Genomic DNA, 9,958 nt, shown 5'->3' with positions numbered 1-9,958 from the left:
CTACACTGGTATATTTAAGACAAACACTTTCTCTAGCCACTATCCTCCTTGGTACCCTCCCCAAAAGAACTAAGTCTCAAGACACGTCAGCAGCTCCCCATCCCGGGTCCAACTTCCACATCCTCCCACGTTTCTTACAAAATCGAACTCAATGCATCCAAGAAGCAAATCAAACCAACCAAAAGAAGAACCTGAAGACAGTTACGGTCACCAGCCACGCGGTAATGCGTCATTGGCACCTCGTAACCAATATATAGGCGTGCGCCTCGTGCGGCGCACGCCGTTCATCGATAAAAGAATATAAAAATCTTGTTCAACCCAGTGTAACGTGTATTAAAATAGATTTGTATCCTACAGCACAGTTTCTCCCGGAGTCGTGAAAAATGACAGGAGGGACAGTAGCTGGCGGTGGGGTCGCAGCCAGCCTTCCCACTCTGCACGTGTGTCAGCGGGCACAGGTGTGCAGCCGTGGCCCTGGCGCGGGCACGAGTGCCCGCCGCAATTCGGCACCATGTGATATGCTCGGGGGAGCCCTGGGGCTCCTGATCGCGTATGGGTTGTGCTGTGTCCCTCAGGACAGGGTGGGGCTTGCAAAGTGGGCTGCCTGGCTCACAGAGGTGCAGGAACCCCCAGGGTGCTTAGGGACCTGCACTCCCTGCAAATGAGGAGACAGCATCGAGGAGGAGGGCTCTGGAGTCTCCAAAGGTCAGGCCCCCAAATGCACCACCCTCTCTGCCTCCCCCTGGATCTCTAGATCCCTTCTGGGTGCTCCATCCGGCCCCTCTCAGGGGAGGAGGTTACTTCATTCCTGTACTGGAGCAGAGACTACCAGGTGCAGAGGAAGGCAGGCGGGGTGCAAGTTCACATTACGGATCGTACAACAGAAAACGCTATACAAGGAGTGTGAAGCTCTTTTTGGCATAGTGTCTTTAACTGGCAAGAAGTGGTCAGGATGCTTGGCAGCTCCTACCATGGAGAGTGCGCTAAAGGCTTCCATTATGAGGGGAAACCTGCCACGGGCCTCCCGTGGTGGGCGACTGCTCTGTCTAACCCAGAACTCCAGAAGGAACATTCCAGAGATTGGCAATAGGAAGAAGTGGGCTGCAGCAAGGGCATGAGCCAGGGAAGAATGAGGCAGAGGCCAGGCTTGGCAGCCCATGCAGCAGTGACCCCAGGAGAAGCTGGCCTGTCATTTGTCTAGTTAAATGACTGAGTTTCAACATAGTAATACTGATGGATTAGGGGCCAGCAGGTCACAGGGAGCCTCAGGGCCACTGAAGAACTACCTAGGTTAGCTATCCTCTCTCGTACCAGAGGCTCACCCTGCCACCCCACTAACCAGCTATCTGTTGTCCCTTGCCTCCCCACAGGCTAAAGTCTTCCTCTCCTGAGGGGGACAACGCAATGAGAGAGCTGGCCATGACAGCTCGGGGTGAGGGCTGCCTGTGCCTTGGTCTGAGACACCCTCAGGTGGACCCAGCAACTGGTACAGGGATCTACCTCATGCTGGCTCTGACTCTGGGGTGCCCAGCTCACTCCTTTTTCTCTCTGTCACTCTGTCTAGTTTATTTTTGTCTAAAATTCATAGAGTCTATGAATTAAGGCCGACAGATCCCCCAGGTCTTGAGAGCAAGGTCCCAGTAACTTTCCGTGAGTTGTATAATTCAGGTCCCTGGGGTCAGTTGTGGCTCTGGGGGTGCTGGAGGGCAGTGCGCATAGTGGTAGTGGAAGGCTTGGTCCAGGGCCCCACCAGAAGTGGGGTGGGGCTGGTGGTTGCCATAGCGACCTGGAGCACCTGCTCACCCTGGATCAGTCTCAGCAGGGCCCGGATGCGGTCCAGCGATGACTGTGTGCCCCTTTGGCGAGCCAGGAGACTTGTCTTCAGTTCCAGGCATTTCTGTCAAGATCAGAAGTGTTGGAGATGGCCTCAGAATTGAATTCTGCAGCATCCTGGGCCAGCCACACTGATGGGCCCACCTTTTCCCACAGCCTTCCAACCCCCAGCAGAACCTGAAACAGGCCAAGGGCCTCACACAAAATGGGGTTAAGTAAAGGATTGGAGTGTCGTGTTGGCTCCAGGAATGTCTGCCCCTGAAGCTGATGGTCCATCCGGGCCAACGGCAGCCAGTGAAGCCCACAGACTTGCCAGCTTCTGTGTGTGCCACACAGAGACAACACTGTGGTGGAACTGAGGCCTATAGCCACATGACCATGGTTCTAGGTCAAATGGTGCCAGTGTAATATTGACCTCCGTGGGGCAGGATGACAAAGGGCATAGACCCTTCAGGAATGAAGGCATTGGTCACTCCTCCAGGAAAAGAGCCGAGAACCTACTAGAGTGCTTGCCGAGGGTGGAGGACATACAAAATGGGTAATGGAGAAAGGTGGTTACCCCAGCTAAGGCCACGTCACCAGCAGCAGAAATGAGAATTGTAGTTGACATGAGTGTTTCTGTCATATTTCGTTAAGAATGTATTTGTTTGTACAGATATTTGTGTTTTCTTTCCTTGATTTCTTTACCATGTAATATCAAGCATATGATAAGAATATGAAAATTTCTTTATCAAGTAACATCAATTAAGAGACTATCAGTAAGTTGAGATACCAAAAGAGCATCCTTCAAGGGACAGTAACACCTGTTCTATGGATTTGTGGTTGTATGATGGACAGTTATGTCACGTTAGGCATAATTATGACCCGGTTGAATATATAATGCACCTGTCATTATGCACGGGATAGTAATATCATGTTGTGTGTAATTAAATTCTAGTTATTGTTTTCATTTGGAGATTAGGCAGGACATAAGGAGACAAACTGTCAAACTGATGAGGGGTGGACTTGTAATGGCGATTCTTGATCGTCAACTTGACTACATCTGGAATTATCTATAACCCAAATGGCTGAGAGTATACCTGTGAAGGATTTTTTTTCTTAATTTAATCATTTGAAGTGGGAAGACCCCACTTGAAATCCTGCTCTTTTTGTTTTGTTTTAATTTGATTTTGAGACAGGATTTCTCTCAAATCCTGATCTTTGAGGTGGGAAGATCCACCTCTAACCTGGGCCACACTTTTTGCTGGTAGCCTCTATGTAGAGGGCATGGAAGCAGGAAGCTTGCTCTCTTTGCCTGTTTGCTCTTACTGACAAGTCCATTCCTTCACTGGCTTTAGAGACTACTTTGGGATTCTGGCATATATTGAAGACAAGCTGAGACAATCCAGCCTCATGGACTGAACAGTTCCTGGACTCTTGGACCTGTGGGTAGACAGCCATTGTTGGGCTAGCTAGACCACAGTCTGTAAGCCATTCTAGCCAAGCCCCTTTACATGTCTTCATAGATTCATGCTATCAGCTCTGATCTCTAGAATCCTGACTATCGAGGCACTGCATTTAGAGAGCTTCTCAATCCTGAGATCCCAGATCCTTGGGCAGATGAAGGTGAAAGACAGTGAGTTCAAGGCCTGCCTGGGCAACCTTGTCTCAAACTGCGAAGGAAAATACCACGCAATGCAGGTAGAGTGAGGGAGATGGCTCAGTGGGTAAGAGTGTTTGTTCTGTGATGTGAGCCGCTGAGCCGGAATCCCCAGCTGTCACATACAAGTCACTCATGACCATATGTGGCTGTAACCCCAAGGTTGGGAGTCAGAGACAGGAGGATCCTGGGAACTCAAAAGCTCAACAGCCAAGCCAAAATGGCCGGAGTCAGGTTTGGTGATAAAGCCCCTATGTAGGGAATAAGTAGAGAGTAACAGAGGAAGCATCTGACAGCCTTCTCTGGCCTCAACACGTGTGCACACAAGTATGCGTACCTGTACATGCATTACCACCTCTAGCCCCCTCTTTCCCTCCCATCCTCCATGCCTGGGATATAAAGTGTTTGTGTAACATGCGTGAGACACTATGCTCAATCCCCTGCACCATAAAAATAAATAAAACAAATAAAACAGAACAGCCAACCTCTTCCAGGGCCCAGAACTGCTATTAGGACTACCGTCACTACAACTGCCAGCATCATTTGCCATTTCCATCATCACCATAATCATCACCATTGGCACCACAACCATCATCACCACTATCACCACCTACCATCTTCACCACCACTACCACTTCCACCCACCATCAACACCACTATCGCTACCACCAAAACACCATCATCACCATCGCTACCACAATCACCATCACTACCATTACCACCCACCATCACTACCACAATCATCATCACTACCATTTCCACCCACCATCAGCACCACTATCACCACCCCTATCCTCACCATGCACCACCTCCACCACCATCATCTTCATCCTTTGTCTATCATCAATCTACATAGGATGATGTTCTCTTTATAGAGGAAGTTGAGGTTCAGACAGGCGGGGCCTTGCCAAGGTCACAGCTGAGAGGAGGGAGGTCCAGAATGTCCCCGAAAGCTTGGTAAGCTACCATGGTCCACATCAGAGCTGCACCCTGAACCTGTGGGCCTATGGGTTTGGCGAGTGGGTGATGAGGGACCCGCCCCACTTGCGCTCACCTTCACCGCTGAGGCCAGCTGCCGGTCCCGCTCCTCCAGCTGCTGATGCTCAGTCTGTAGCTCGCTGCCACGCTGCAGCAGTTTCTGCTTCTCTTCCTCTTTCACTGGGAGAGAGAGAGAGAGGCCAGCCCCATGGAGGGGCAGGTGAGTGGCTGGATCTGAATGTCCTGCTAGGGACCAGCCCCAGCCACCCCTTTCTCAGAGCTCTGGCCCAGAGGAACCTGGACATGCCCTGCATCCCCCAAGGTCCCATATGAACCCAGGGGTCCTTTCCCACTCCTAGGGACCTTTACCTGTCTTGTGGGTGACATAGGAGTGGACGATAGCCAGCATCCCGGTCCAGGGCACACCCTCGTCTTTCTTTAAGGCCTGTGGGGCAGATGGGATGATGAGAAAGAATACAGGCCCCAGAACTTTCTGAGACCAGATCCTGGCTATGCACTCCTGGGAGGCATGCTCTCTGAGCCAGATTCCCAACTGTGATAGGGGATAGGAGTTATACCAGCTTGGTCCACTGGGGCCACTCAATGAGTGACTTCCTTCTAGGTTTCTCTCCTTTGTAGAAGCCAGGGATGGATGCTCAAGACCCCCTCGTCACTCTCCTGCTACACCCATCCTGGGGATGACCCAGAACACTGTCTCAAATGTGCAGGGGCAAAGTGTGAGCCCTTCTGCCCGCACCTTCCGCTGGCACTTGGGGCAGACCCATACGCCCTTGGGTGCCGTCTTAAGAGGCGGGTCCAGACAGCTGAGGTGGTAGGCCCCTGAACAGGTGCCACAGGGCTGTAGGTTGGCTCCTCGCTTGCAGGCACCACAGAATTCATCGTGGGTGATTTCATTCTGCAAGAGAAAGGAGGGCAGGAAGTGCTTCAGTCAGGCCCAGGCAGCTTGAGAGAGTGGGAGGGAGAGATTCCCCTTCAGGGTGAGAGTGTCAGATATGTGCCCCATGGGTAGGGTTCCAGGGCACTCCTGTATACCCTGACCAGGGCACTGAGCACTGGAGTCACACAGCAGGCCCCAGCACCAAGCCTCCCAGGCAGCAGGGCCCTGCAGCGATGACTCCTCCTCAAGTATACACTGCCTCAGGGCGGGGACTGTAGCCTGACACAGGCTACACCTTTAGTCCCTCAACTGCAAACCCATCTAGTAAGGACCCCTGCCAGCTGGGTGGGTCACACACCTGTTTCCATATCCATCACAGGGATAAGAACAGCTGCCCCTTGGGTGCTGGGCAGGACAGAACAGAGAACACAAAGTGCACCCCACCCATGCCTGACGTCCTGCAGTGCAGTACAGGATAGAGCCCTTCTGTCCCTCCCAGAGGCCTCAGGATAATAAGCTCTAGGGACTGTGCTCCCCAGCCCACCAGCAGGCTGCGCCGCCAAGGGGAGCTCCGCCGATGACCCACACCCGTCCAGCCACTGACAATGGCCCTGGTCTGTAAGACTATCAAGTTTCCAGCTCCAGCACTGAAGTAGTGGGAAGGGATGGCCCCTGTCGCAAGGGACTGGACACCAGAAGTGTTCCCAAAGGGGGCCTCCAAGTCTCTCATTTGTATCCCGCATCCAGTGCAAAGACTCAGGAAGGACGAAGCATTGGCCTGGGGTCACACAGGGAGTGAGGATGGGAGAGGAGCCAGGACCACAATCCATGCCTCCTGCCTCGAAGCCAAGGCCCCTCCGGGACTATAGGAACTTATGGAAAAGGGGGAGTCTTCCACCACCTTATGCGTCCCCTTATCTGTGTGGTCTGGGTACCTGTGTTTAGTACTGCCGGGGGCCTTGGAAAGCACCGTGGCCACCCAGAGCAGGCTGTAAGCAGTTCCCTTGCACGTGCGAGCGTGTGGGACAAGGTTCATTCAGAATTAGATTAGAAACTGGGGAAGGGCTGTGGAGCTCTCTTCAGAGAGCAGAAGCACCTGATGCTGAGGTTGAGATTCATCCCTACGGCTTATGTGATAGAAGAAGAAAACGGAGCCCCACAAGCTGCCCTCTGACCTCTACCTTTGCACAATGGTGCACATGTGAGTGCACACACATCACACACCCCATAAATCAAGTAAATGAAAAGGAATTAGGTCAGTGAGAGGTTATGCTCAGGATCCAGGTCCCGACCAGCTCAGGGAACAGGGATGTGGGCTCTGTGGGTGGGCGGAGTCACAGGATCACAATGGGCACACAGGGTAACACCCTGGGAACTAGCCCATTGGATGGGCAACGGAGAACTAAAGATGGCCAGTTCTGCCGAGGGTCACACAGAAAAGCCAGGCAGAACCAGGGTCAGGTGGTACAATGTGAACACCCTCAGGACCAGGCAGAGGGGAATTCCCTGCAGTAATGTAGGGCTCAGCCTGGCATGAGGGCATGAGGAAAGCAGGCCTGGTGTTGTGAAAGCTCTGGGTACCAAGATAAAGCATTGAGAGATGTCCCACACCCCTTCATGTGAAGATGGGGGTCACGTACCTTCCAGCAGGGGTCCTCATTGGCTAGCACAGGGAGGAAGGGTGGAGAAGATGTTAGTGGGGGTGGGAGAAGCATGGGTCATGGCTGGGGCCCCACTGGCTTGGTGTGGCAGAGTCCTTGCTCTAGAGCATGATGGGAGTATCACAAGGCCCAATGATACCGGAGTTCTCAGAACCACGTGATGAGGGAAGACTCTGCCTTGGTTCTGGCCAGGACCTACGTGGGAAAAGGCTCACAGCATCTGAACTCATGAGCATCACGGCTGGCACAAGGAGGTGCCCAGAGACAAAACCAGAATTCAGAGGACCCCTTGGAGTAACCTGTTTCCAGCTCCTTCTGGCTGTGAACGCTTTGTATTTAAGGCCATGATCTCAAACCACATGGAGTAGGAAACTCAAACAGGGTTTTCCTTCCAGGTTCCTAGACAAACCATCTGTGACGATGCTGTTCCTGGGGGGAACTGCCCACCAACTAGAGCAGGCATTACAGGCCCACTGTGTAGATCAGTGGTCCAGCAACTAAGGAGTGGCTGATGTCAAGAGCTACGCAGAATCCCAAGACTCAGGGAGGCATTTCCTGCCCTCCAAAGCTACTGCTAGTTCTTTCTTTTCTTCTGAGACAAAGTCTTTCTTTAGGGTAGGCTGGCCTGAAACTGACAGCAATCCTCCTGCCTCAGTTTCCTGAGTACTATGATGAGAGGGACATTAGCTCCCAGCCATGGAAGATGGTTGGCACAGGAGAAAGGACCCTACTGAAAGTTGGGATGTACGTCCCTGTCTGTAAGAACTGGGCCCAGCACCCAGTACTCCTCGATTAGCTGAGGCCGTCCAACTGCCCAGAGTCAGTCCAGGAGGGAGGGCAGGGTTGGGATGATGCCCAGTTCAGCTGGGAGATGAGGGCCTGTTCTTCCAGAGCTGTTTAATGGCAGGCAGCATGGCTAACTGGCAGCATGGGGCTGTAGACAGAGGGGCAGGGAAGCAGAGGCACCCTCTACACACCTTGTGGCCTGCACGCTCAGCCCTTTGGTGGACGGCCCTACCACAGCAATCTTCAGCCTGGTTCTCTGAGCTGGACACCCAGCAGCGTTGTAACTCTGGAGGGCAGCATGTCCCCACTGCAGTGTCTGTATCTAATGAGATGGAGCCGACTCTGGCAGCCCTCCTCCTTCCCAAGGAGCCCCGAGAGCAGAGGTTACATGAAGCTCAGAGAGCAGTGGAGAGGCTCAGGGAGGGGTGTGGTCCATGGAAGCTGTGGCTCTGGCTGGCACTTACCTCGTGTTGTCAGGAACAGGGGGTTGTGGAGATAGCTGGAGGCCAGCCGCTTCCTCTGTGGGGACAGAAAGCGGAGCCAAAGAATCGTTCATGCACAATCTTATATGTCACTACGATGCCCTGCCCAGGACCCTATGAGACAGCCCGACATGGGGCTCTGGAGACCGGACAGACACCCTATGTAGAAGACATGGGGGATGAACAGATACCAGGACCCAGGGGCAGAGCGGGGAGTCTACAAAGGCTGGGTTCTGTTGAGGGCCAGGAATCTCCATCCCAAGTTGTCTTAGGCAGGAATATCTCCAAGCACAAGGGGTTAGGGACAAAGCCAGCACCGCCCTTCCACTTGCCCCTGACCTTTCTCTGTTCTACAGCCAGGAGGTATATGGACTGCCCCTCCCCACCCAATTTCACCTCCTGGCATGTGGCCCAAACCTGGCAGTTGCAGAGGCTCAGGAAAGAGGTAGAAGCATTAGTTTTAGTGACCTCACTCCCACCGCGACCTTGGTGGTTCCAAGTGGTTCTGGCTATGGCAGAAAGATTGTTCTAGAATCAGTTTTGAAGCCTTCTCAATGTAGTCAAGCTGCACTTAAGGGCAAGGAAGAGACCAGCAAAGGACTGCTCTTAGCTTGCATGCTTGTCTAAGGCTCAAGGGTCACAGGGTTTTGAGCTGACTGTGGCTAAGGAGGTCCCGTGGCTCTGGCCACAGATGTTGTGCACACCGGATAGATTCTATGCCCAGAGTTTCTTAACAATCACAAGGGGCCTGGGTCTTGGTGTCAGAATATGTGTTCTTGGTTGGAGGCTAAAGACAACTTAAGATTCTTCCTTCCTGCATTTATTTTTAAATCAGAGTTTCATTCAGTCCAGGCTAGCCTTGAACTCTTACGTAACCAAGAATGACCTTGAACTCCTAATCCTGTCACCTCCCAAGTGCTGGGATCACAAATACACGCCACCACGCCCGATTTTAGCAGTGCTATGGGGGGGGGGCCAGGACTTGAACTCAGAACTTAATGGATACTAGGCAAGCATTCCACCAGCTGAGCCACACCCTTTGCCGTTGATGGCTGTGTGAAAGGTCCCCATGTCTGGGGGACACGGCTAGCTCGCTAGACCCAGGAGAAGAGAGCGGGATGTGTTCAAGAGTGAGTACCTTCTAAGACAGGAGTGGGGAGGGCAAGGGACAGATGGTGGACAGAGGTTGGGGAGCCACTTTTCTCCCCTGGATGGGGCACTGCAGAATTGGAGCTAAACATGCTCCCTGCAAGGGCTCCCCTTCCCAGCTAAATTCAAGTTCATGAGACAGGGATGTAGAACCCACATCCTAAAGAAAGGAAGTGGGGGCTAAAGAACAGCTCAGCCATTAGGAGCACCTGCTGTTCTTCTAGAGGACCAGAGATTGGGTCCCTGCTTGCTGCCCACCGGCTGCCCAGACCCAAGGGTTGAGAGAGCACAGGCCTGAGATGGTACAGTCCATCAGAGCAGAGAGACACCACAGGAGCCTCCCCAATGAAGGACAAGCCACAGTGGGCTCTGTGATATGACGCATCAGTGTGTAGCCTGGGTCCCGGGCTTTGTCCATGGGCCTTTCATAATAGTCTCATGAGGGACCCAGCACTACCTGTGGCCAGCAGGTGTGTTTGATACTCAGAGGGGCCTCTGCTAGGACTCCAACAGACAGGATTTGTTTTATGAC

General features: G+C 52.9%; 1 protein-coding gene across 2 annotated transcripts in view; it reads right to left on the bottom strand.

Annotated features, from left to right (window-relative positions):
• Positions 1-9,958, bottom strand: part of Phf21b (PHD finger protein 21B) — a 67,213-nt gene continuing 57,255 nt past the window's right edge. For both annotated transcript variants that reach the window (XM_041672271.1, XM_041672272.1), the window contains exons 8-13: positions 8,260-8,314; positions 6,989-7,011; positions 5,208-5,366; positions 4,820-4,895; positions 4,527-4,630; positions 1-1,897 (exon numbers count right to left, since the gene is read on the bottom strand). In XM_041672271.1, coding sequence (XP_041528205.1) covers positions 1,679-1,897; positions 4,527-4,630; positions 4,820-4,895; positions 5,208-5,366; positions 6,989-7,011; positions 8,260-8,314 — 636 coding nt within the window. In that variant the 3' untranslated portion in view covers positions 1-1,678. The remainder of the gene's footprint in view (positions 1,898-4,526; positions 4,631-4,819; positions 4,896-5,207; positions 5,367-6,988; positions 7,012-8,259; positions 8,315-9,958) is intronic.

This window comes from Microtus oregoni, unplaced genomic scaffold (assembly GCF_018167655.1).
Source record: "Microtus oregoni isolate MIOR12 unplaced genomic scaffold, Mior012 000022F_ref0000154, whole genome shotgun sequence".
In the NCBI taxonomy this organism is placed as follows: domain Eukaryota; kingdom Metazoa; phylum Chordata; class Mammalia; order Rodentia; family Cricetidae; genus Microtus; species Microtus oregoni.
Note: the sequence above shows the minus strand (reverse complement) of the source record. Positions and strands in the feature narration are given on the sequence as shown.